At 46.6% G+C, this 27,500-nt stretch overlaps 3 protein-coding genes across 3 annotated transcripts in view; 1 reads left to right on the top strand and 2 right to left on the bottom strand.

Moving 5' to 3' along the window:
* akr1b1.2 (aldo-keto reductase family 1, member B1 (aldose reductase), tandem duplicate 2) overlaps window positions 1-5,952 on the bottom strand; it is an 11,303-nt gene extending 5,351 nt beyond the window's left edge. The window contains exons 1-5 of the mRNA XM_063193090.1: window positions 5,691-5,952; window positions 4,921-5,088; window positions 2,312-2,428; window positions 2,056-2,133; window positions 95-217 (exon numbers count right to left, since the gene is read on the bottom strand). Of these exons, the coding sequence (XP_063049160.1) occupies window positions 95-217; window positions 2,056-2,133; window positions 2,312-2,428; window positions 4,921-5,088; window positions 5,691-5,756 (552 nt within the window). The 5' untranslated portion in view covers window positions 5,757-5,952. The remainder of the gene's footprint in view (window positions 1-94; window positions 218-2,055; window positions 2,134-2,311; window positions 2,429-4,920; window positions 5,089-5,690) is intronic.
* Window positions 5,953-9,438: 3,486 nt separating this feature from the next.
* On the bottom strand, window positions 9,439-24,063 carry LOC134443089 (PR domain zinc finger protein 4-like; the record flags this gene model as incomplete). The annotated part of the gene is made up of 15 exons (XM_063193025.1): window positions 23,941-24,063; window positions 23,232-23,503; window positions 22,065-22,235; window positions 21,314-21,522; window positions 20,691-20,900; window positions 19,963-20,110; window positions 19,344-19,493; window positions 18,909-19,027; window positions 17,884-17,969; window positions 17,353-17,480; window positions 15,838-16,533; window positions 13,591-13,759; window positions 12,217-12,363; window positions 9,617-9,643; window positions 9,439-9,535 (listed from the first exon to the last, which is right to left on the bottom strand). Coding segments are annotated over exons 2-15 (2,469 nt in total), but the record flags the coding sequence as incomplete, so codon positions are not given.
* A 564-nt stretch (window positions 24,064-24,627) lies between these two features.
* Window positions 24,628-25,444, top strand: LOC134443202 (achaete-scute homolog 5). Its single transcript, XM_063193088.1, has 2 exons — window positions 24,628-24,717; window positions 24,979-25,444. Exon 2 carries the CDS (start codon window positions 24,981-24,983, stop codon window positions 25,434-25,436), a length of 456 nt encoding a protein of 151 aa, XP_063049158.1. The 5' UTR covers window positions 24,628-24,717; window positions 24,979-24,980; the 3' UTR covers window positions 25,437-25,444.
* Window positions 25,445-27,500: the final 2,056 nt, after the last annotated feature.

Raw genomic sequence — 27,500 nt, 5'->3', positions numbered from 1 at the left:
GTGTGTGTGTGTGTGTGTTACTTGGTTGTTAGCAGGCTTGTATTTGAGTCCAGGCTTGTTGAGGAGTGTGTGTGTGTATGTGCGTGTGTGTTACCTGGTTGTTAGCAGGCTTGTGTTTAAGTCCAGGCTTGTTGAACAGCGACTCCAGTTGTGGGCGATTGAAGTTGGAAACTCCGATAGCTTTCACCAGACCACAATCAACAAGCTCCTCCATAGCCTAGAGAAAGAAAGAGAGAGAGAGAGAGAGAGAGAGAGAGAGAGAGAGAGAAAGAGAGAAAAGAGTGTGTGTGTGTGAGTGATGGTCTTCACCAGCAGCTCATATTTTAGGGCAGTCATGGGTGAGCGGTTAGGGCGTCAGACTTGCATCCCAGAGGTTGCCGGTTCGACTCCCGACCCGCCACGTTGGTGGGGGGAGTAATTAACCAGTGCTCTCCCCCATCCTCCTCCATGACTGAGGTACCCTGAGCATGGTACCGTCCCACCGCACTGCTCCCCATGGGGCGCCACTGAGGGCTGCCCCCTTGCACGGGTGAGGCATAAATGCAATTTCGTTGTGTGCAGTGTTCACTTGTGTGCTGTGGAGTGCTGTGTCACAATGACAATGGGAGTTGGAGTTTCCCAATGGGCTTTCACTTTTTCACTTTTCTTCACATATCCTGGACACAACACGGTCACGTAGTAAAAATAATGCCCATGACGTTTTCAGTGCAATTTCTAAGTACGCCTTGGACTGTGCGTTTTCGTGTGCATGTGTGAAACATAGTGGGGGTGGCATTCGACGTTCTTTCCATAACCCTAAAGGCACAAATACACCAAGTGCGACATGAGCGATTCCCGTGACAGAAGTAACTGACTTTGCATCAGGTCGCTGCCGAGAGAAGAGAAGATTCTTCCGCCGGCAGGGATGTAGTGGGCGCGGTACATGGGGGTATGCAGTCCACCCACTTCTCCTGAAGTGAGATTAAAAAAAAAAAAATCTTCTGCCCATGTTTGAATACAAAAAGGAATGATCACATAGCAGTATTGCAGGTAATTGACCAAACAGATGAAAACGGAGAAGCAATGACGGTAGATTAAGGACAGTAATGGGCTTTGACATGTTTATGCGAACCCCCACTTTAAAAATCCCCACTACACCACTGTCCGCCGGTGTATTCGCCCTGCCACTCCCGTCCTCCCTTGAGCTTGTGGCCTCGTGATGACGTCGCAAGACGACATTGACGACAGAAGTTTAATTCAATATCTCACGAAAACAATATTAAAAGGTCATTTTCTCATTTGCAATAGGGATGTTGAATGGGGAACAGTGCCCCTAAAAGCCTAAGGCCACAAACACATGTGGAGGACAGGAGTAAGGACAATGGACTATACCCATTAGTACTGTAGCCGACTGCTTCGGCTGCAAAACTACTTTGGTGGAAGCAAACATCACTGACGACAGTGTGCATATCTCGCCAAAGCAATATTCCAAAGTTATTTTCTCATTTGCAATAGCAATAGGGATGTTGAATGGGGAAAGTGCGAGGCCACAGGTCAAGGACGGGAGTGAGGAAAATGGAATGTAGCCTACCCTGGCTGGAGGACGGGAGATATAAAAGGATATATAATATATAATATATATATATATATATATATATATATATATATATATATATATATATATATATATATATATATATAATAAAGGGAAGTGAAAGCCAAACTGGGAAACTCCAACTCCCACTGTCATTGTGACAGCACTCCACAGCACACAAGTGCACACTGCACACAACAAAATTGTATTCATGCCTCACCCGTGCAAGGGGGCTGCCCCCAATTGTGTCCGAAAGGGAGCAGTGTGATGAGACGGTACCATGCTCAGGGTATGCCAGTCATGGAGGAGGATGGAGAGCACTGGCTAATTACTTCCACCACCAACCTGGCGGGTCGGGAGTCGAACCAACAACCTTTGGGATTCAAGTCTGACGACCTAACAACTTACCCATGACTGTGCATCATTATTGTGGTGTTATCTTACCTCCCAGGTGTGTGTGTGTGTGTGTGGTGTCATCTTACCTCCCAGGTGTCTAGGAAGTTGGTTTCATCATTTATGGTCAAACCCTCACTGTCCAGTGGGATCAACTCAGAACCAGCCTGCAAAACACACACACACAGACAGACACTTCAAATTGTGTCTCGTGATCGGATACTTCAAGTTTACAGTGCATGGATCTGGGAGCACACTGGCCCCTGGATCAAGTGTGTGTGTGTGTGTGTGTGTGTGTGTGTGTGTGTGTGTGTGTGTGTGTGTGTGTGTGTGTGTAACCCAGACCTTGAATCCCATTGGCCAGTGCACCAGGTAGAGATCCAGATAGTCCAGCTTCAGGTCACTCAGTGTCTTCTGACACGCCCCCTTCACCGCTGCCTTGTCATGGAAGGTACACCACAGCTGTGGGAGTAGTGGGGTAGGGACATACATAATGTAAAATAACAAATTAAATGATAATAACGTTGTGATAATCACTAATGAATTACTAAAATATCACCGCTGCCTTGTCATGGACAAGTACACCATAGCTGCCGGACCATCAGGAAACAACACATCAATTAGTAATTAATTAATGATTAATTATGATTAAAACACATGTATTACTGAATTACTACAATGTCACCGCACAGGTACACCACGGTTGAGGGAGTAGAGGGGTAGGAGCATCAGGAAATAACACAATTCATGAATTAACTACTATTCATTTACTTCTATTATTAAGCCCTATAGATATGGCCATTACAACCCTTCCATTACAACATTACAACCATTGCATTACAATATTGCAGCTCGACACCTTGATTTCCTTTGGAATATTAATAAAAGTTGCCCTACTCTACAACACGCACCATCATATTTGTATGAGGTAGAAGTGGGCCTACTCTTACGGATGTAATTGCAGCACAAGTACATAACACCACGCAGTTGGGGGCAGTCGTGGCTCAGTGGTTAGAGCACTGGGTTGGCAACCCAAGGGTTCCCGGTTCAATGCCCGACCGGACCACGGCTGAAGTGCCCTTGAGCAAGGCACCTAACCCCCACACTGCTCCCTGGGCGCCGCTCAGCAGGCAGCCCACTGCTATGGACTAGTGTGTGTACTTCACTGCGTGATTCACTCATCCAAATGGTATAAAGTGCAGAGAAAGAATTTCCCCTAGGGGACCAAAATTGGCTCCAATCCAAATTGGCTCCAATTGGCATAACTTCTAACTTCTTCAGTTGTTATACATACTACCAGTGTTGTAATTAGATCAGTAGCAGTATTTCTACCTCTACACGTCTGCACACCACCCAGGGGTGATGGCGAAAAAAAAGCCTGAGCCTGAACTTTTTTCCCTGCTCTAACGATGACAACAAGATAATGCACAGTGACGTAACGTAGGCCTATTTTGACACATTATTCAAACATTTAATAGCCTGTGTATGACCATTATTCAAGCCTGATAGTAGAAGAAAACCCTGAACTTGTAACACTTTCTGAGATAAGAATATCCTAAAGGCTAATTATTATCAATATTTTTATTTTTGCAAACTCTGTCAAGCCTGAAATCAGGCATGGAGCCTGAATACTATCAGCCCTGACACCACCACTGAGTCATCCAATATTATAACACAGTGTGACATGTTAGTAGCCATTCACCATAGAATAGCCAAGATGCATACTTCTCATAAAGGCAAAGGGCGGTCACAGAAACAGGTTAAGTAGGCCTACTGCCTTCAGGTTAACATACTCTCAGGATTTATTTTTAATAAACTACTTCCTTCAGTATAAACATGTATTGGAGTAAAATTGAAAGTGAAGGTGAAAGCCCAACTGGGAAACTCCAACTCCCATTGTCATTGTGACACAGCACTCCACAGCACACACTGCACACAACAAAATTGCATTTATGCCTCACCCATGCATGGGGGCAACCCCCAATTGCAGTGCGACGGGACGGTACCATGCTCAGGGTACCTCAGTCATGGAGGAGGATGGGGGAGAGCACTGGTTAATTACTCTCCCCACCAACCTGGCGGGTCGGGACGGAGTCGAACTGGAAACCTTTGGGCTACAAGTCTGACATTCTAACCGCTTACCCATGACTGTCCAGGTATACAAAAGTATACAATGCATTGCAAATATGTAGTGAAGTAAACGTGGAAGTAAGAGTTAAAAATAATATTCCAACAATGCATATACTGCATTTTAAGCAGTTCTACTTTGTTAGCACTTGTGCCTTCCCAGGATAAAACACTACAGTTGGCAGACTACAGTCTAGACCAGTGTTTCCCAACCAGGGGTACGTGTACCACTAGGGGTACGCGAGCACACTGCAGGGGGTACTTGGAAAAATTCTATTTTAACAAATACATGGAGCTTAGTTACATTGTGATGGAGAAAGCGATATAGAACTTGACTTGGGGGGTACTCATGGCACAATGAAAAGGCTTGGGGGTACACAAGACAAAAAAGGTTGGGAAACATTGGTCTAGACAGCTCTACAATTGCCGTTTCACTACACCTCGAATCAGATAATTGAGCGCAACAATGACACTCCTGTCTTGAGGAACACAGGGCCTAAACAACATGGTAACAATACAAGTTACTCTGCACAAAGTGGATAAGTCTACAGTGCAATGGACAGTGATGGGAAAAATGGATTCATTAGTTATAATCCAGTGGCATTATTCCAAAAGGTTTTAGGCTACCTGTGCATGCCATTTCAGGTCAGTGACTGATGGAATGATAAGTTGGTTGAATTTGACAGATACAACAGGGCACTGGATTTTAATAGATCAATTTTGCGCGTCACTAACACTGACATTGGACAGTCAAACACACAAGGTCAAGGCCGTGAGAGAAGTATAGCCTTCTTCTCCCAATTACCAGTCGCTCGCCTCTCACACACCTTGCTGACGACGAAGAGCTCTTCTCTCTTCACCACTCCGTCCTTGAGCATGGCCTGGATCCCCTCGCCCACCTCCGTCTCGTTCTGATAGACGTATGCGGCATCGATGTGACGGTACCCGGCGGAGATGGCAGCCTTCACCGCTTCAGCAACTTTACCCGGTGGAGACTGTCCAGGAGGCAGCGATATGCGAACACAGCAGACACAAAACACAGTCACTGCTCAAAGCCGACACGAAGCCATCGAGTGAGTGACAGTTGTGGAAGTCATCCAAAATGTTCTGGTTCACTTTCCCTTTGCGGGTACAGCACTATATGGCGCACAGCCATGGACAATAACATTGGAGCCAAGGCTCTCTCATGAACTTAACATTCTAAATGTGTAAATTCTGTCAGACAACTGAACGTATTCGGTTACAAAATGATTGAATGTGCAGGCCGGATATTAAAAATAGCGACAGCGCCATACTAGTGCATTTGAACGAACTCCAAATAGCAGAAAACTGACCACATGACAGTCTTTCAAACTCAAGTGCAAGTACAGCACCGTCTGCGTTTCCAGTGCTCGGATGCAAACGATTTGGAGTCCAAAGCTCATGTATGCATTAAATGAAAGTGAAACCACAACAAAAGAGTTCGAATGCGTTTTGTTGAAAGAACCAGAAGTTGTGCAATGCGATTCACACTCCTCTTGAATTGCATCCAACGAAGAGGCTAAACATTCTTTCTGCGGCTAGCTAGCTCCAAACGAATATAATTACCAAGCCTTACCTTCCATGTTCCCAGCCCGACGATGGGCATATCAGCCCCCGTGTTCAATTTCACCGAAGTTGCCATTGCGAGTGCAGGGCGCTTGCTTTCTGTGCTGCGTTTGCGAGCATGGAGTGAACACACCGAGTCAGTGAACTTGCCGTGGGCCACGGGCGTAGAACTAATGGCGGCGCGCGAGTTAGCTTCTCGTGGATTGGTCCGAGGCGGATACGCGCGCCACTCCGGTCAAATTAGGTAACCAACGTCTCTCGAGTGCATCTCTGACAAGATAACCAACTGTTCTGTGTTCTGTGAACAGTAAGTGGTGCAAATTATCCCAACATCATACAGTAGTACACTACTGCACATTGGCGCTTGATCCCCAGGGCGCGCTCGGGGAAGTATTTGGATGCAGAGAAAGTCTTCTTCGCCCTGTCCCCTGGAAAGTGAGTTTGTGTGAGTGTGTACTTTATTAGGTATTCATCATAAACTGTTGTGCAGAGGCGATTCTAGGATCAGGTGTGGCCCCAAGCGCAAATGCAAAATAATGAACATTTGAACCAAAATCCCCACTACTGTGGTAAAGTGTGGGCTGTTATCCACTATCTAGGGGCTCACTGCCTGCCTTGCCTGGTGGCAAGATACACCTCTGCTGTTGTGCCAATGGATAAGAGCCATGCCAAAACCACATTCATGTGCCTAACAGTCTGACTGTCAGTTGTGTATAAATTCTGTGCTGCACAGTGAAGCATGTGCGTCTCGATAACCTGTTGTAGCTGATTATTCAGAAGAGATACCAGAAAGTACCAACAAACATTGACTTTTTCAATCAATCAATCAATCAATCAATCAATTCAACACACACACACATTAACTTCCATCATTTGTTTTTAATCAGAACAAAAATCACATCAAGTGAACTGAAGGAGACAAATATTAGATGGATTTTTCCACTCAAAAAAATCCATCTGTCATTACACTGGGACACTGTGCACCGGATACCGGATCAATTGTGTCAGTTGGGGATGGGTAACAGTCCCACTTCAGTTGAAGGAGAGGATTGTGCACATCCCAGGGAAAGGTGCAGGACGAAGGTCAACCATAGTTTTCAGAGTGAGGAGTCCGCACACTTAAAATAAAATACAACAAAAAGTATTCCATCATGATAAAATAAAACACAACAAAAAGGATTCAAAGTGCCATTCTAAGTGACTCCTCACTCTGAAAGTAATAGTTCCACTTCGCCATCCTGCCAGGTCCAACTCAATATGGTACCTCATGTCCTCGCCTTTTGCTCATGGCCTTGTCATTCGCTGACGCTCCAACAATAGAAGAAAACAATTAAAAAAAGGCACAATAACTTGTTTGTGGACTTTTTTCCCCATTCAACATCTTGGTTGCAAATGAGAAAATGACATTTCAATAGTTATTTTGCGAGATAGCAAATGAGAAAATGACATTCGAATAGTTATTTTGCGAGATTGCAAATGAGAAAATGACATTCGAATAGTTATTTTGCGAGATTGCAAATGAGAAAATGACATTCGAATAGTTATTTTGCGAGATTGCAAATGAGAAAATGACCTGTGAATTGTGCTTTTGCGAGATATAAAGCCCAACCAACCTCTATCGTCAATGGCTTCTTGCCTCACATCACAAGGCCAGAGAGAGTAGAGAGAGAGAGGTTCCATTGGCCCATTGTTTCCTGGTTCTATTATGGCCCCCTTTAGGCAGACCTAGGCAAACCTAAGGACTGTTCTATTCATTGTAGGAGCATTATGACACGCCCCTTTAGGCAGACTGGAACCTGGTCGCGTTAGGTGCCCATAGAAACCTATTATGTTGGCATATCTCTATTAAAGAATCTCTGACAAGGCCAAAGGCAAAAGGAGAGTACGGGAGGTAGGGCTGCACGATTATGGAAAAAAATCATAGTCATGATTATTTTGGTCAAAATCGTAATCACGATTATTAATCACGATTATTTGCAGATTTTTTTGACAATTATTTGCAGATTTTTTTGAAAATTATAACAAGTTGAAACATAGCCAAGAATGAACTATATACGGGGTGAGCAAAATGAAATGAATTGTAATAATTATGTAAAGCCAATAGCATGAAACGTAGGTGGACATATTTCTGGTCAGAAACACCAGCCTGTCAGTATGTTCTGGCTTCAAGGACGCTCTCAAAAGTAGGTCACTGTTGCCACGATTAAATCACGATTAAAATTTCCACTTCGATTTCACTAATTTATCACGATTTTCGATTATTTTCGATTAATTGTGCAGCCCTAACGGGAGGTTAGATATTGAGAGTTGGACCCCAAGTCCAGTTCCACCGGTGTCCTAGCTGAGATTCACAGTCAGTCCCCGTGTCTCAATCCACGCACCTGTGCACTTCGGGCACTGTGTTTCAGTGCCTAGGGCGCTCATGCTGAAGGAAGGAAATGCAAATACAAGCACCAGACGCTGTGCATTGTAAACAGTAGCCAACCGATTTTGGCGAGCTAATGCCATGCTCAGCTGTCACTTCCAGAGACGGCACAGTGCATAGTGCTCACATTTTCCCACGACACTATGCACTGAAGACCTCAGTGCACTGTGTGCACTGTGCACCGATTGTCAGTGCACTGACAAAAGTGCATGGATTGAGACATAGGGAGTCACATGATGAGGGCCACTGGTATTTAGTCACATGATCTGAGTCAAGGCTTATGCGTCACATGACGAGGTCCACCGCTAGCCAGTCACATGGCCAGGGTCATACTGCTACATACATTCCAACATGCACACTCCCGTCCTCCACTTGTGCTTGTGGCCTCGCCCAACCCCGCCTCCTGGCCCCTCCTCCGTGGAGAAAACAATAACGTTTCCCAGCTGTCAGCCTAGCCACAACAAGTTTGGGGGACTGTATTTCATTCACCATCTCAATTTTCTGTCGTCAGTGCCATCATCATGCAGTCACAAGCAGGCAAGTGAGCAAGGGAGGACGAAGTCCACATATTGGAATGCACCCATGATGATGGTTCTCTTCACTGATGGCACTGAGAGGCATTCCAATATGCGACCTTGCGTCCTCTACTTGTGCTTGTGGCCTCGTACCGGGAAGTAATATGTCACGATGACATCACTGAAAACAGTGTTATATTTCAATATCTCGCAAAAGCTCAATTGTTAAGTCAAGTCATTTTCTCATTTGCAAACTGGATGGTGAATGAAGAATAGTCCCCCAATAACTGTTGTCACTAAGCTGATAGCGGGGAAACTTAATTGTTTTCTCCACTGGAGGCGTTGCATCAGCAAGCACAAGTGGAGGATGGAAGTCCGCTTTTTGGTTCTCTTCACTGATGGCACTGAGAGGCCCCTGGGCCGGGGGAAGTGTTCATTCATAAATAGTTCCAGAAGAGGTTTGGCACAGTGAGATTTGGCTGAGGAGATCCGGTTGCTGCATGTGGCTGTGTGTGTGTGTGTGTGTGTGTGTGTGTGTGTGTGTGTGTGTGTGTGTGTGTGTGTGTGTGTGTGTGTGTGTGTGTGTGTGTGTGTGTGTGTGTGTGTGTGTGGTCATAGCTGTGGAGACGAGTCTCTCTCTGTGTGATAGTCCTGTGTGTGTGTGTGTGTGTGTGTGTGTGTGTGTGTGTGTGTGTGTGTGTGTGTGGTCATAGCTGTGGAGACGAGTCTCTCTCGGTGTGATAGTCCTGTGTCCGACCACCTCCACCCTCCTCACCTCCCCCCTCATCCCCCTCCTCCTCTTCTTCTTCTTCTTCTTCTTCCCCTTCCTCTTCCTCCTCCTCCTCATCTCCTTCCTCCTCTTCCTCCTCCTCCTCCTCCTCTTCTTCCTCCTCTTCTTCTCGTCGTCCTCGGCCCCTGTGTCCTCCTCCTCGTCCCCTGCCGGCCCCAGTCTTCCTGGTGGCGTGTGTGTGTGTGTTTCTGTGTGTGTGTGCTTGCTGGGGCCCCTTGCAGATCTTGAGGTGCCTGGTGAGGTGGTAAGAAGAAAAGATAATGAGTTATTGTCATAAATTAACAACGTATACCGGTATCTATAGAGTCTCGCCATTTATCTAGGTCCACAAGCTGTTATTAGGGGTATAAAAAATAATCGATATGTATCGATCCATTGATCCTACAGCCGACAATGTATGCCGTACACCGGCTCCGACAAAGTGCGGCGCACTTTTGCTTCCGACATAATTTGGACCCCCAAACCAAATTTCACACGAACATTGCATTGACAGTCAATGGGCGGCGCCGACAAAATAGAACTCGTCTCTAATTGCTATCCGATATCGGCCAATGTCCACGGACATCGGCGCCAGTGTGCGTGGTTCTATTGAAAACAATGGAATCGAATTTTAGCTGAGCAGTGCTCAGCACTTTGTCGGAGCCGGTGTGCGGAAGCCCTAATACAGTTAAAATCGTTGTCTGGGGTTTATAAAGGTGGTAAAGTGTCTTATTTGTCATGTTAAGCGTTGTCTTGCTTTAAGACAAGTTAAAAGAGGGAGTATGTAGCTAAGCTAGTGAAAGTCAATGGATCACTGTAGCATGTAGCATGCTACACGGATGCATTGACTTTCACTAGCTTAGCTACATGCTCCCTCTTTTAACTTGTCTTAAAGCAAGACAACGGCTTACATGAAAAATAAGACACTTAACCACCTTTATAAACCCCAGCCAGGGACGCGTTATCCTATGGTGCAACCGGTGCTGCAGCAATCAATTGTATTTTTGATGCATTTCGCCATCCGTAGGCAAGCAGAGGCGCACATGCANATCTTGTCACCAGGCTAGACAGGCATCTTGGGCCCCCCAAGACTGTAGCTGGGGAACAGTAGTGGCGATTTGTTACAAGTGTTCTTTCTTTTTAATTTTCGCGTGCCCCCCCCCCTACTGAGCCTAGAATCGCCTCTGCATGCACGCAGGAATCGGAGGTCTTCGGAATAATCATTCCAGTCAGATGCTTGATGGTTGTGTGCCACCAGTGAAAACGGTGGTCAATATTTTCGAGTTTGATGATGGGCTACTGTCTAAAAAAGATGTGGAAAACTCGGCGTCAGCACTTGCTACAGATTGTACGGATAAACTTCAGCCCGGCATGGATTAACGCATTGATGAGAAGGTTGGCAAAGTTAGTCATTTTTGTAATGTCAGTGTTATAATCGCTTTTTGTAATGGTTGCATAGCGATCATGGACTTGTGCAATCATGTAAGCTAAGCAAACAAGAGCACAGCACACCAACCTAACTTTATCTTATTCTATAGTTAAAACATGGGGAAATAAATCACACACCCAACTGCATTCGCGAAACAAGTCTTGCATGGCGCGGCGAGGATCACTTCTGAGGTGTTATTAAAAAAGTGTTCACAATAATGCTGCGTAGCAAGTGCACCAACCAGCACTCAAAGTTCTGACAGTCTGACAACAACAGGGCAAGCCAAGGATTTAGCAAACACTAAAATGATATAGTCGCATTTTCCTAAAGCACTGTAATAATGTCGATGCTCTGTCAGCGTAGCCTATATCTTTGCGTTCGGGTTTGTGTTCAGTTAAAACATGCCTGGGTACCACTCGCAGATTGTTCAGTTAGCAAGTGGCTCTTTCTGGGAGAAAAAAAACTTGTGTAATACATCCACATCTAAACATTACGAATTTGCACCGTAGTCTACTGTAATGATTGCATACTATTGCAGTGTAATGCACCATCTAGATGAAAACTGCTGACTTCTTAACTGGTATATGGTACATTTTGAGGGGATTTCGTGACAGCTTCGCTTTGCTGTCGTTCGCTGCTAAGGGGATTCCCTCCTTGCGACAAGCGACAGCTGAGTAGGCTAGGCTACTTTCCTTTGACAGTCAGTCAGTCTTTCCAAGGCCATTGGAGGTTAAATTATTTAACACGTGTTTACCACGACGGTTTCGATTCGACAAATTGGTCGGCAGCAACGTAGCAAAAATAAGAGACTTTTGGTTGTGCTTCTGTTTGGAAGTTCTAGCTGAGCCGACGTTTACTCTGCCAAACGGCAGTGCACAGAATCTCCTCCCTGTCAGCTGGCTATGCTTCCAATGGCTTACGTTGTGACTGGTAAACTCAGCAGGGGGTTCAGCGCACCTTTTTTGTGTTGGAGTAAACCGTGTAGCCTGCATTGTTTCATGCGTTTTGAATATGGCTCATTATAATGTGGTGTAGGGGCCCCGGATTGCGTCTGCACCGGGCCTCGGCGAGGGTTAACGCGGCCCTGACCCCAGCCAATGATTTTAACTGTATTAAGCCCCAAAATAGTGGCATACCCCTTTAAGTATCTAAAGTTATCGAATCACTAATCCCTGCCCAATGCTCTAGCTGGTAAATGTGCAGCATAATGGAAGTGGAAAAGTAATTGGAAAAAATTGAATCGAATCCTATCGTATCGTGGGGCATTCTTAAGGATAGAAAATAATCGAGTTGCTGCTGATAACGAACCATATCGCCATGGAAGCTGTGATATACACACTTAACCATTATACATTAAATGAATAATAATAAAATAAAATAAAATAATAAGTGAAAGACCTGGTGAGGTGGTACTTGGTGAGGAAGGCCTTGCTGCACTTCTCACACACGTAGTCACGGCGACCCTCATGCGAGTCCAGATGCTTCTTCAGGTGGTTACTCTTCAGGAAGCGCTTGTCACACTTGGGACAGCGGATCTGGCTATCCCTATTGGAGGTACACACACACACACACACACACACACACACACACACACACACACACACACACACATTATTGGGGCACTTCAGGAAGCGCTTATCACACTTGGGACAGCGGATCTGACTATCTCTGGAGGAGGTTAAGACACAGACACACACACACACACACACACACATTATCGGTTACTCTTCAGGAAGCGCTTGTCACACTTGGGGCAGCGGATCTGACTGTCCCTATTAGAGCAGTGTTTCTCAACTGGTGGGTCGCAACCCAAAAGTGGGTCACGGAAGGGTCATGGGTGGGTCGCAGAGCCTTGGTGTAAAAAAAAACGTAATTCTAAAAAAAAAGATCCAAGTTTTCCTGCAACAATTTACAACTTTTAATTTGATAGGCTAGTGAACTCCGTGTCATCTGTTGTCATAGATACAATCTGAATGTTTATGCGAGATAGATAGCGTGCAACCAGTCATTCGAGTCTTGGTTACATTTTGAGAATTGCATTGAATAGACTTGAACGCTAAAAAAAAAATGGGTCGCGACCGAATGAGAGTGGAAAATGGTGGGTCCCAAGACTGTTCCAGTTGAGAACCACTGTATTAGAGGTAAACACACACACACACACACACATTATTGGGGCACTTCAGGAAGCGCTTATCACACTTGGGACAGCGGATCTGACTATCCCTGGGAGAGGGAACACACACACACACACACACACACACACACACTACTTGGGGCACTTCAGGAAGCGCTGGTCATACAAACTACTTGGGGCAGTGGATCTGACCGTTCCACGCACGCACGCACGCACACACTGTATCAAGTGTTTAAAGAGGTGCTCTTTGTTATCTTGCACATGAAGAGCCTGTTGTTGCTCTGCCCACTTGACTTTACGAGTACGTGTTGCTCTCTCTGTCTGAGCAGTTCAAAATCAGGAGGGCTGGACATCACTCTCAATGAAAACCAAAAAGAGATGTCCATGCAAAAGTAGGTTTTTAATGCTCGCATGATATGCCGTGCTACTTACAAAACTGCAAACATTCTGGATGACCCTGCACTGAGGATGGCGTCACTCCAAATGTTTGCCCTTTTGTAAATAGCACAGCATACTGTGATATAGTCGCCATTGGCAATTGGCCACTGCCCGGTTGACCCACTCCAAGGACCGTCTCTGCGCGTGCGTGCGTGCGTGCGTGTGTGTGTGTGTGTGTGTGTGTGTGTGTGTGTACTTACTGCGTGTGTGTGAGGAGGTGTTGTTTGAGGTCTTGTTTCCTCATAAAGAGCCGGTGGCAGTGGTCACACTTGAGGTTGCGAGCGCCGGTGTGGATGACCATGTGGGACTCGACGTGGGCCTTCTGGGTGAAGGACTTCTCACACACAGTGCAGCGGAAATTCTTCTGACCTGGGAGGAAACAACAGAACCAATCAATGTATGGAGGAAGGTGTGTGTGTGTGTTTGTGTGTCGGTTGTGAAAAGATTTCACAACCGGCTCACTCTTCAATATACCCTGTAGATTTCCATGCCACGTTTTGGCGCTAACTCACCAGTTTAATTCTAAATCACCAGAAATGAAACCCCATTGAAAATGAATGGGGTTTTATTTCTGGTGAGTTAGAATCAAACTGGTGAGTTAACACCAAAACGTAGCATGGAAATCTACGGGTATATTGAAGAGTGAAGTGTGGGACACCAGGTCAACAAACAAGAACAGCTGACGGCAAAGCATCTGGGCTTCCATAACACCCATGCACAGTTTCTGACATTGACTTCAATGTTAAACACATCATGGCCGTTATTACCTGTAAGACAGAGTCCTAACCAAGTACTGAACATTGCATGTAATGTAGAAAGTACCACATTTCAACTGATTTGATGTGAACCGAATTTTGATGAAGAAAATTGTGATTTTATTACAATATTCTAATGATGTGAATTCCCCAATTCATGGGTTTTTTGAGCTGGAAGGCCAAAATATGTAAAAAGAAAAAAATGAATGATTGGAATAGTTTAACAACTGGGCCATGAATCTACAATCCATGACAGTTTAACATTATTGATGGAATTATGGAAATAAATCAACTTTTTCATGCTATTCTAATAAAGTGGCCTGGAGCTGTTTAAAGTATATTACCTGTGTGCAATGTTCCCTCTAATTTTTTCGGTGCCTGAGCAAATGCACTATATCACTGAGCAGAGCCAATAACCTCGGTAAGCGGGTCGGACCCACCCCCCTCCATTTTAGGGGTAACATTGATGCTTCACAATATGTTGATTATATTGTCATTCACTATAGTGAATATTACAAAATCAGTTAAGTAATGTTTCCAAATCTTGATCATTACTGAATCATCAACCCATCAACATCAATATATTGTAGGCTAGGCCTACATTTGTAAGATGTTGGAAAGAAAGTATCTTTACAGCAGCCCAATAGCCCAGAATGTTGAATTTATGTTTAAAAGGATGAATCATTTAATTTGGATTTAAATGTTTTATAATAGGCTAGGCCTATGTAACAAATTTAAAAGACTAAAATATTGAGCTTAAATTAGGCCTACATGAAGTAAAAGTATGCACTGTCACTTTAAGAGCTCGTGGAAACTTCAGATCTTGGGAAGCAAACATTTTTCTTACCGGACAGTCTGACTGACCTTCTGGCTAACTGGGTTTTATGGACCTTCTTATCAGTAGGCTAGTAGTTCGTTTAGGCATATTAGTTAATATGTTTTCAGGACATTTCCACTGCGTGGACAAATGCATTCATCAACACCATTTTGACGAATTTAAACCAACTCTTTGGCAGAAAGCAGCACGCACTTCCAATGATGCCAGTAGTGCGAGAGATGTTGCCACTCGCAAAGCTATGACAGGCATCCATTAAAATCGGTCCAGATGCTCGACACCGTTATCAACATTCATATCAGATTCACGATCGAGCTCTAGGAGAGCTAGAACTTGTCTCATATCCATTATACAGAGATGGATTTAGGCTTTTTGTGTCAGCTACTTTACACAACCGAACGCCGTAGATTAGGCTGCGAGTGCGAGCTGTTACAACGTTGTCTGGTCACTGTTTTAAAGATCAGCATTCGAAGCTCTGTCTGATCGCTATTAAAAAAGCAGCTGGAGGCGCAATGCTGATTGTAAGCAGAAGTCCGCGTCTAGTGTGATCGCTTAAACTGCTGTAAGATAGATGTTTCATATCTAAAGAATATGTTTTATTTCGATTGGATGTTATAAAGCTACAATGACTGGAAATTTCGGACAACAATCAACTGCCTCTCCACACAAATTTGCCGCCTTGTTTTACCTGCGCTGCATGGATTTGCTCTGCGCTGAGAACGTGAGAGCAGTGCGCGATTGTGTGGCACATCTTGAGGTGCATCCTCAGGTTGCTGTGTGTGTGTGTGTGTGTGTGTGTGTGTGTGTGTGTGTGTGTGTGTGTGTGTGTGTGTGTGTGTGTGTGTGCAGCATATTACCTGTGTGTATCTTGAGGTGCATTCTCAGGTTGCTGGGGTCGCTGAAGGCCTTGCTGCAGTATTCGCACTTGTGAGGCTTCATGCCCACGTGTCCCATGAAGTGAGTGTTGAGCTTGGTGGAGGTGGTGAACGCACGCGTACACATGCTGCACTTAAACTTCCTCGCCCGACCACCACCACCACCACCACCGCCAGATGGCGCCATTGTACCAGCACCAGCACCATCTCCACCTCCAGCAGTAGCACCCACTACAGCCTCGTTCCCAGCCCCAGCTCCCATCACTCCAGATCGGGTACCAACGCCAGGTCCTCCCCCTCCACCTCCTCCTCCTCCACCTCCTGCTACTCCCCCGTTAGTCTGGCACACCCAGGGGGAGGCGGAGGAGGTGGACACAGAGACAGAGGGGCTCACTGTGCCCGTTACAGTCAGTTTGGTGCCAAGGGGCTGGTGGTGGGCTGGGTGTCCGTGCCCGTGTGTGTGTTCATGTGTGTGTCCGTGTCCGTGTCCGTGAGGCGGGTGGTGGAGTTCGTGAGAGGGGTGTGTGGGGCTATGGCAGCGGTGGGCGTGGCTATGGGAGTGGTTGTGGTTGTGGGTGTGGTCGGAGGCGTGGTCTTCCAGGTGGGCCTTGAGCTCGGCGAATGAGGAGCACTCCTTACCACAGTGGCACACCTGGCTCTCAGGTACCGAGGGAACACCTGAGAACACACACACACACATACACATACACACAGCATTAAGGTGTAACAGAAACACTTACACACACAAACACCCTCTGATATAATTAAGGTGTAACAGAAACCCTTACCGCACAAATATACCTAGCGCGACGTGATTGAAGCGACAGAGCGATATGCGTGATTGAAGCGACTACAGTATGTCCGTTACAAGCAGAAGGCAAAGCATTCAAACATTACCATTGGCTGTGGTCACTGACCTCTATACAGTCATTGGCTGTCGAGGCTGGTCGCCGAACCGCGTCATAGACAGTTGAAAGGATTTCAACTTCAAACTGTCGCTCTCGTGGTGCAAAATCGCCTCTTGTTTCCACAATCGCTTCTGTCGCGCGACTTAATACAAAGACAATTACTTCCATCGCTCGCCTTGCTCTTGATGCGGTAGGTGTATTTGTGCGGTTAGGGTGTAACAGAAAGGCACTCAACATACACTGTGTGCAGAATTATTAGGCAAACAAGTTTTTTGACAATATCGTCCATTTTATGCATATTTTCCTACACCAAACTGTATGAACATGAAACCGAATTGGATTTAACCATTCCAGGTCATGCACAATTCTATAATAAGAGATGGTATGATCGAAGGAGCCCAATATCAGGTGTGCATAATTATTAAAAAGCTTTGTTTTCCTCTGGGAAAATGGGCCACAAAATAGATCTAACAAACTTTGAAAAGTCTATAAACAATTTTGAGGATGCTGTGTGTGTGTGTGTGTGTGTGTGTGTGTGTGTGTGTGTGTGTGTGTGTGTGTGTGTGTGTGTGTGTGTGTGTGTGTGTACCCAGGTCTCTGCTGTAATCCCTGCTGTAGTAATATAGTAGTTCCTGTTCCGGGTGGATCTCCCGGGAGACGCAGAAGTACACCTTCCTATTGTCCAGGTACGCCACCAGGTTCTGCTCCTCAGTAGACCTAAACACACACACACACACACACACCTTAATATCTTTGTGGGCCCTCCCATTGACTTCCATTCAACCCTAACAATATGTGACGGAGGTGTTCCCGCACGGTTCGTCCACTCGGGACCGCAAACCTTCCACCTCGTCAACTACGTCGGTTCAGAAATGGGAGTCACAGTACAAGCGCGCTGAGCTAAAGGGCCGGTCCGGTAGCCCAACGCTACCGATACTGTATGAGCCCTCGGGAGGGAGGTTTACTAACGTTCCATGCCACACACTGCTAGCTGGCCTCCGTCACAAATAGCTAAAGAATGCTAAACTGTGTCCAAACCAAAACAATCCCTAACCATACGCATACGCGCCCGCGCGCACACACACACACACACACACACACACACACGCACACGTCGTACCTGGCCTTGCGAACGAACATCATCCAGTTGCTCTGATTCTCATCTGTGGTGACGATGCAGAACTCCTGAAGATTCTCCTGAAACACCTACAAGACACACACACACACACACTAGTTATTGCAGTGTACACACTAGGGCTGTGCAATATATCGAATTTATATCGTGATATCAATATTGCTGTCAAACAATATCAAATTTCATAATATCGATTTGAGCATCCACATGAGCCAATGCGAGCACAGAGCAGACTTGCTACCCAACACTCATGCAGAACATCACTGTGTGTTTCTCTGTGGCCCTCCACTCATACTGCTGAAGGGAGGGAAGATTGCGAATTGTTATATTGACTGAAATAATTGTGATATTGATATTTCTCAAAACCGAGCAGCCCTAGTACAGGCAAAATCCAAAAAAAACATTAACATAAACTAGGGGTGGTACAGTTCATATCACGTTGTCAAGGTCACGGTTTTCGGGTCTCTACGGTTGTTTTTTTTAAAGTTCATGATAAATGGTGCACTGGCTAATAGAATCGGACTTATCACTAAATATCCTACATATGGTTTGTATAGGCTTATAATGTGAAAATGGTGTGATTTTAATTGTGTGATCCGCTGATTTGGTCTTATACGCTAATGTAATAATCAGAGAGACTGGATAAGATACTCCTAGAATCTGTTCTAGATCTGTCTAGAATATGTTTTACATATTTTTCTGGGCAGTACATGAATTGCGGTTTGCGATGGATTGCACGGTTTGGTTCGGTATGTGTGTGAATTGTACGGTTTCGGTTTTCGGTGCGGTTTGTGCCATCCCTAACATAAACCTATCACCGACTTGCCAAGGACAGGAGACAGACAGACAGACAGACAGACAGACAGACAGACAGACAGACAGACAGACAGACAGACAGACAGACAGACAGACAGACAGACAGACAGACAGACAGACAGACAGACAGACAGACAGACACACACACACACACACACACACACACACACACACACACGCACACACACACCTACCTTCCAGACGTGAGGGATGTCCTTGTCAGTCCAGGCGGCCAGCTCCACATTGCTACAGTGTTGACCCACCAGGGGCCCAAAGCACGCTCTAGCAGGGATACTCTCTCGCGCAAACACACCTAGAAAACACACACACAAGCATGTCAGTAAGAACTTGCCGTCACTGTGTGGGTGTTGCTAACAGCGCATTTAAAGTTGACAAATTTTCAAGAGACGACGAGCTCGCACCAGTTTAATCCACGTATCACATCACATGCAAAGTGTAGGGGGAGAGTAAAGCCCAGCTTATAATGAAAAAACGAATTGTCGCAGATGACCGCGGACAGCAGCTACTCTGATTGGTCTGCTCGACCAGAGCCACTCAAATAAGCATCGGCTGACTCGGGACAGTGATTAATTAAACGTTTAATCCTACATAGAGCCCCCAGTCCTTACCCATTGGCTGGTCGGAGAGGGAGACGCGTAGGCAGAGTGGGCGGGGCAAGGAGAGGCGGGCTCTGGTCTGGATGGGCGTGTCCGGAATGAAGGTGACCGGGCCGTGTTCCGGACAGTCGGAGAGGTATGAGCGCTCACACAGAGTACACCCTGCACAAACACACACACACACACACACACACACACACACACACACATACACATACACACACACACAACCAATTTTATGGCATGTTAGATGTTGAGGATGGTGTCTTGTCGTGTGTCTGAGTGTGTCAGTTAGAGTTCAACCAGCTGGTGTATGCTGGTGTGTGCACATACTCTATGTATAAGAGTATGTGTGTGTATTCATGTATTTATATACATCACTCACAGATGTTAAAAGTCGAGTCGAGCGTGTCTGTATGCGTGTCTTCATGCGTGGCGCGGGGTGTGCACGCCGCGCGTGTGTGCGCGTATTTTTGCGTGCGTGTATGTTTATATACATCACTCACAGATATTAAAAGCCGATGCCATGTTCTCCTTATTGGAGTCAAGTGTGTGTGTGTGTGTGTGTGTGTGTGTGTGTGTGTGTGTATGTGTGTGTATGTGTGTGTGCATGTTTATATACATCACTTACAGATGTTAAAAGCCGAGGCCATGTTTTCCTTATTGGATGTGGAGTCGTCCAGCTGCAGTGTGTTGTTGACGAGCACCAACCCCCCAGCGACGCCCCCCTCAGGGCCCAGTCCACCGCCCCCTCCCCCGTCCCCACCGGGGGCCGACACCTACAAAAAAACAAGAATAATAATCAGTAATAATCATAATAATAACAACTGTATTGATAAATAAGAAATAAAAAATAAAATAAAATAAAGCTGAAATAAAATTTAATTTAGCTGATTTTTTTTAAAAAAGAAGAGAGGTAAAGGCAAAAGCTATAAGGACAAAAATAGTAACAGCAACAATAAAATATTAAAAAGGCATAAAACCATAAAGAAATCCACAAGAATCAGAGATCACCTGTTCCACCAGACCCAGGGGCGGGTGTAGCGTCACGGGCTCCAGAACCGATGAAGAATTAGGGCCCCCCCCTCCAGGACCCCCGCCTGGCATGGCCCCAGTCAGCACTACACTCACCACCCCACCCCCCACCCCCACCCCCACCCCCATCTCTTCTCCTCCTCCTCCTCGCCCTCCACCCCCCAAATGCTCCTGCTCCAACACTACTGAAGGCAGCTCAAGAGGAGCCAACACCCCACCACCACCTCCACCTCCTCCTCCACCGCCACCATCCACCCCCCTCACCACGGTAGCCTCCCCCCCAACCCCCACCACCACCATCTCCACCTCCATCCCCACCTCCACCCTGCCCCCTCCACCCCCCATGCCCCCATCTCCCGGGCTGCTGACGCGAGACTCCATGGTCCCCAGTCCTCCTCCTCCTCCATCCCGACCCCCTCCCACACCGACTCCAACCCCCACCCCTACTCCTACCCCAACATCATGCCCCTCGCCCCCCTGTACCTGCCCTCCTCCTCCCCCCACGACCACCAGTCCGTTCTCCAGGGCACCCCCCTGTAGAGGAGAGCAGAGAGGAGAGTAAATAATTGTATTAATCCCCATAGAAACTAAGGCGTCTAGTAGCATACAGACATACATACAGATTCTTTCACATACGTATATTAAAAATTCACATATTAAGATACACTCAGTGCAGAGATTCTACAGTAATTCTAACAAACTATAACCAAATAAAACCATCATATTATCATAATCACATGATCGAGTGTTTTGTAGTATAGTAGTACACCAGTGAAGTGGGAAACTGTGGATGAGAGCTACAGGATGTGGTTGAGAACATAGCGCCTATAATGATCTTCAAAAGATCGATCCACAAATAAGTTGTGAATCAATATTGCCTTTTTCGAACGTGAATCGATATTGGATCGCGATTCGATCTTTTGAACCCATCCCTAATTCTAACCTACCTGGCCTGCTCCCCCTACTATCAGGCCTCCCTCCAGGGTGACGCCCCCCCCAGGTCCTCCTGGCCCCGGGCCGTAGGGCTCCAGGCCGGCATGGTTGGGGGTGTTGCTGGTTACCGCCGACAACCCGCCGCCACCGCTGCCGTCCATGCTGAGGCTGCTGGGATGGATGTACTGAGGAGGGGGACGGTCCGCCAGGTAGGACAGGATGCCTAGAGCGGGGAAGACATGGGCACACACACAGGCGCGCACGCACACACACACACACACACACACACACACACAGGTCAGGCACATGCATACACACAGAGACATACAGACACACACACCTGAGGCACATGGACACAACAACACTGGGGTGAATTTCTCAAAACCAAAGTTGCTTATTACAGTAGCTACTTTGTTGCTTTCAATGCATTTTCCCATTGGCAACTACTGAAGTTGCTAACAGGCTAACAACTTCCCCTTTGAGAAACTCACCCCTGATGAGACTGCTGACAAGCAAGGGAGTAGTCTCTCTCTGTGTGTGTGTGTGAGAGAGAGATAGAGAGAGAGAGAGAGAGAGAGAGAGAGAGAGAGAGAGAGAGAGAGAGAGAGAGAGAGAGAGAGAGAGAGAGAGAGAGAGAGTACCTGGTAGTATGTGTCTGAAGTAGCTGCTCTCCAAGTGTGGGTATGGTGGCGGGGGCAGGCTGTAGTTGCGGTGTGTGTGTGTGTGTGTGTGTGTGTGTGTGTGTGTGTGTGTGTTGTTATATACCTGGTAGTATGTGTCTGAAGTAGCTGCTCTCCAAGTGTGGGTATGGTGGCGGGGGCAGGCTGTAGTTGCGGTAGTCGCGCTCCGCCAGGGGGGCCATGGGCAGCATGAGGGACAAGGCGGAGGGCAACGGAGCCAGAGACGGAGCCAAGCTGGGGATGGCCACCGGCATACCTGCAGAGAGAGAAATAGAGGGGGGAGAGAGAGAGAGAATTAGTTAATCCTGATGGAAATTATGGTGTCCAGTAGCGTACATACATACATAAAAGAGAGAGAGAGTATGTGTGAGTGTGTGTGTGTGTGTGTGTGTGTGCGCGCGCGCGCGTGCGTGCGTGTGTGCGCGCGTGAGAGAGAGAGAGAGAGAGAGAGAGAGAGAGAGAGAGAGTATGAGAGAGAGAGAGAGTGAGAGTGTGTGTGTGAGAGAGAGATAGAGAGAAGAGGAAGAGAGAAGGGGAGACAGGGAGACACAAAGAGAGAGAGGATCAGGATTGTGCACACACACATGCTCACATAAACATAATCCAGATGCCTGCACACAGACACACACAGTTCAGGATATTGCACACAAGTGTGACAAAGGTCTTCCTGCACCTGTTCGTCCCACTCGGGGATGCGAACCTGCGACCTCGTCAACTACGGTTCATAAGTGGGAGGCACAGTACGATACCGCTGGACTAAAGGACCAGCCCCCTAGCCCAACGGCATCAGCACTGTATGAGGATTTACCAGGGAGGTTTACCAACGTTTCACACCAACTCTGCTAGTTAGCCTCCGTTACACAAGCTCACACAAAAACATAATTCAGGATGCATGCATACACTGCATGCTCACACTGACTCACTTCCACACACACACAACTACACAGATTTTAGGACATCTGGCTTTACACGCACAGTGACCACTGTTACACTACACATCACCTACCATCCCATACACAATGAGTCAGGTCCAACAGCAGCATTGACTGATCACACACACACACACACACACACACACACACACACACACACACACACACACACACACACACACACACCAAACCTGGTGCGGTGGGGCAGTGCGTCAGGGACGTGGGTAGACCGACCCATAGGTTGGGTACACAGGCCATGTCCAACGACAGACAGACAGACAGACAGACAGACACACACAAACACACACACAACTCCTCACCTGGCGCGATGGAGCTGTGCGTCGGGGACGGGGGTAGCCCAAGGTGGCTCGCGCTGACGGATGGCACGGTCAGCTGGTCCATCCCCACCGGACTCAAATTCATCTCGTTCATGTTGAAGGCCAGTTCTGGTTCTAGAACTAGTCCGTTGGTTCCACTCCGGTGCGTGAGACGCTGTCAACTTCAGCAGCAGAAGTTGAAGCCTACTGGTTACGCATTGCTTGTGATGACTTATTTGCCATGCCAGCAACGTTGAAGAATACTTCACGTTTTTCTTAAAGTGCAACATAAGGGAAGGAAAAACAACAATGATCGAAAGCGTTATGGTTTGATACAGGACAGCATCTACATGCAATAACAAACAATAACATTCGCCCACGCGTCCATTGTTGTCAACTGCCTGCTAACTTTCACTCAAAGCTAACTTGCTGGTGGGCAGTCAGCAACCTTAGTCCACGATAACCTCGAGATTTTACAAAGTAAACACCCAGCACCGCTCCTCCAAGTACCTTTGAATGTACAAGAACAGTCGAAGGTGTGAGAATGAAGTAAACGCAACAGCACGCTACATGACATCAAGGTTGCTATACATAAACAAAGCTGCACTAGCTAGCGGAGGCTAACTCGCAATGGGAAATTGGCGTTAGCCAAACTCTCGCACAACTCCTGATTTCAGTTCAAGCTCACGCGCTAATCGCATAAAAACTCTACCTTTAAGTTGCCATTAAAGAACACTGTTAATCCTTGCAGCGTAATGTAAAACCGACCCGCCTGTTCGGAGTTCTGAGGTTAAAATGACAACAAACCAGCTGACAGCCTCTCTCTCGGCGTCCATGACAGTAGCTGCTCTGAGCATGCGCACACTGGAGCGAAATTATCCCAGCTGTGGTGGCCCTGGCATACAGTGGTGAAGCTGCCAGGGGAAAAGGGGAAAGTGATGAAAGACTATTTATTGCGGCACACCCCCTTTACTTACCGAGCCAGGTGAGATGTATAACGAAGAAGTAAGAGTGGCCTACTGTCACGGATGTAATTGCAATACGAGTGACATAGTTGCATCCAGAGATAAGAGATTCCTTTGCAATCTCTCTGGTTGTATCCATGTAATATCACGCTTCTACCAGTGTTGTAACAGTAGGGCTACTTGTAATTGACTTTATACATCTCTGTGTGGTGCTGCGAAGTCATCGTCCATGCCAAGCATGGGCAACTGGTTCCATTGCGCAGAGAAGGGAGACAGCGGGTGCGGTAGTGGGGAACAACAGGTGCTCTGATTCTCCTCCCTCCGGCTTGGGGAAATCACACCCCTCGCACTCCACACCTGAACCTTAAACGCACCTAACGGGAAAGGAAACATCATTGACTCGGAGGGTAGCCGAGGCAGACATTCATATTTGGCTGCTCTTGTCCAATTTGCAGAACGCTTGGATGACATCTGGCATACGCTGTCAGCGGTGTGTTGGTGTTGGGGGAGTGACAGGCGCACAGGTAATACAAGTTCTGACTATCTTGCACGATGGTTACTTTGACAACGTACCCAAATATTTTTGAATATGCATGATCATTCTGCATGTATTTAATTGCTGTTTTTAACTTTGCGTAAAACCGTGCGTAAAAGGCGCTTGACGATTGTTTTCATGCAGAAAGTTCATCCACGTTTATCTTACCCCGTTGTAGTTTCTCTTTGACCTTTCTGCCTTATTGGACTAACCTCTTACCTGTCACTTTCTCTTTTTTTTCTTTGTACAGTTATGGCACTGCCGCGGGAGTTGCTGGGGTGGTTAACCTACTCCCGCACGGGCGGACTGGTGGATCCACCGATGCATCCGTATGGTTTACATTTCCCCCTCGAGCCGACCTACCTGGACTCCGTCTCCGTGTGCGGGCAGGAGTACAACGCGCGACTGCCCTCCTACGTGCCTTTGCATGCGCACATCAGTGTGTACGACTACTCCTTCGAGCCGGCGTTCATCCGCAAGCGCAACGAACGGGAACGGCAGCGCGTGCGATGCGTGAACGAGGGATACGCGCGCCTCCGTAGGCACTTACCTCACGAGCTCGACGACAAACGGATGAGCAAGGTGGAGACGCTGCGCGCGGCCATCGGCTACATCAAGCACCTCCAGGAGCTCTTGAGTGGCGACGCGCGTGCAGGCTCCGTTTTTTCCTCAGAACTTGACGTGTGGAGCAGCGCGGGAGAGACCTAATTAAAGCAGGTCCGAGGCACAGCGAGGAGAGTTCAGCTGCTGTAGTTGGGTACTCCACGGTAGTCAAAGACTACCTGTCTGGCAGATGTGGTGGGGAGTTGACAGGTGTGTTTGTTACTGACTATATTACTAACCCATACCTGGGTTGAGTTCACTAACATGCGCCAACTTAGGGCCCACTTGCTGAAATCGGGGCCCACCTCTGACCCATAAACTCAAATGAATTATCAACAGCAATACAGCAGCCACAGATATTATTTACATTTTTAGAAAATGATTTCGGGGCCCACTTGGACTACTTGGCCCACTTGCAGCCCACAGTTTGAGAACCGCTGGCCTATACTGCCTGTGCAGGGTTTTTACTTCTAGCCTCCTTTTTCACTGAACCCAGGGTGTCAGCCCTTGTACTTGATGTTTTGCTGCACTAGCGGTGTGTGTGTGTGTGTGTGTGCCTGTATGTGTGTTTTAAACATGACATTGTTACGCATGTGTGCTGCAGTGTCTTCGGTGTTCATGTGTTGAAATGTTGCAGACTGCAAAAATAAACTTGTCGCCGAGGCAATATTGTCTTCAAGAAATGATTGAAATCCATCAATGGTTTGGGCCTTTACACTTAGCAGGCAGAGAGAGAGAGTGTCGGTGATGCTGCCAAAGACAAGCACATGCACATCACGTCAGGGATATAGGCTTTCCTATTCTCACACACACAGACTTTGGAGGGGATGAAAACAAACTCTGCATTTTGTGTTTGTGGACTGAAATATGTTTTGTTGAGGGTTTTATTTTTTGCAAATTCTGAGAAATCAGTCTTCCTCCTATGGCAGCATGTGGACAGACTAGCGTACGTACGCACACACACACACACACACACACACACACACACACACACACACACACACACACACACACACACACACACACACACACACACACACACACACACACACACACACACACACACACACACACACACACACATAAAGTCGCTCTACCAGCATCCCTGATGTTGACATTGCTTCCTGTAATACATTGGTTAATGCAGACACCTAGACAAGCAACCACACACACACACACACGCACACACACACACGTGCGTTATATTTCAGTATTTAGATAAATTAATGTTCTGTGTGTGTGTGTTGTGTTTTGGCCGAATGCACTCTAACACTCAGTTCTTAAATGGTGATGGACAGCTCATTATTTTGCTGTTCTGTTTTGAAACCACCAGACTTCTCTTTTCAGTAAAAAAATGTCATGTGGTTTTAACGTTCATTGGGAAGGATATACGTAGAGGGGAAGTGCTGCTGGTTAGAGGGTGAGCCAGAAAAAAAATAACGCTGGATTGGACTCAATGTCCCCTACATCAGTGGTTCCCAACCTTTTTCTTCAAGGACCCATATTTGTACCATTGTAAACTTTGGTGACCCAACCACGCGAGCGCCCGCACGAGAGGATATGATACTCTGTTTCCTGCGAAAACTCATTAGTTATCATTTTATTCCTCAATCTGTCTTCGGTAAAATATAGAATAAATGTTTAATGTATCACTTACTTTTTGTTGCTTCTATGCATTAGTTTAAATGCTTTGTCATTCATTCAACATGGGCTATGTATGGTATAAAAATTAAACCCCTTAAAATCAAGAGGGCTCCGCGACCCACTGTGGATCTTTGGCGACCCATAGGTTGGGTCCCGACCCATAGGTTGGGAACCACTGCCCTACATCCTGTATGCACGCATGCATGCAGACATAAGCATGCACGCAAGCACACGGGCACACACACACACGGGTCAAAGACGTCCAACATGACACTGTCCTTCAGTGCTAATAGATGCTTTTGCTTACTGTAACTGTGAAAAACATGAAATTTCAAAACGTTTTTTTGAAAAGTAAATGCATGAAAGCCAAGCCAAAAAAATAAATGAAAAAAAATCTCTTTTATTTGCATTTACAGTAAGCAAAAGTATCCGCTGCACTGAAGGACATGTTGGACGTCTTTGACCCATACACACACATTCACGCACACGCACACGCACACGCACAGAAAAGCCAACTGGCTTATG

This window comes from Engraulis encrasicolus, unplaced genomic scaffold (genome assembly GCF_034702125.1).
Source record: "Engraulis encrasicolus isolate BLACKSEA-1 unplaced genomic scaffold, IST_EnEncr_1.0 scaffold_28_np1212, whole genome shotgun sequence".
Taxonomy (NCBI): Eukaryota; Metazoa; Chordata; class Actinopteri; order Clupeiformes; family Engraulidae; genus Engraulis; species Engraulis encrasicolus.
This window is presented reverse-complemented; position numbering and strand designations above follow the sequence as displayed.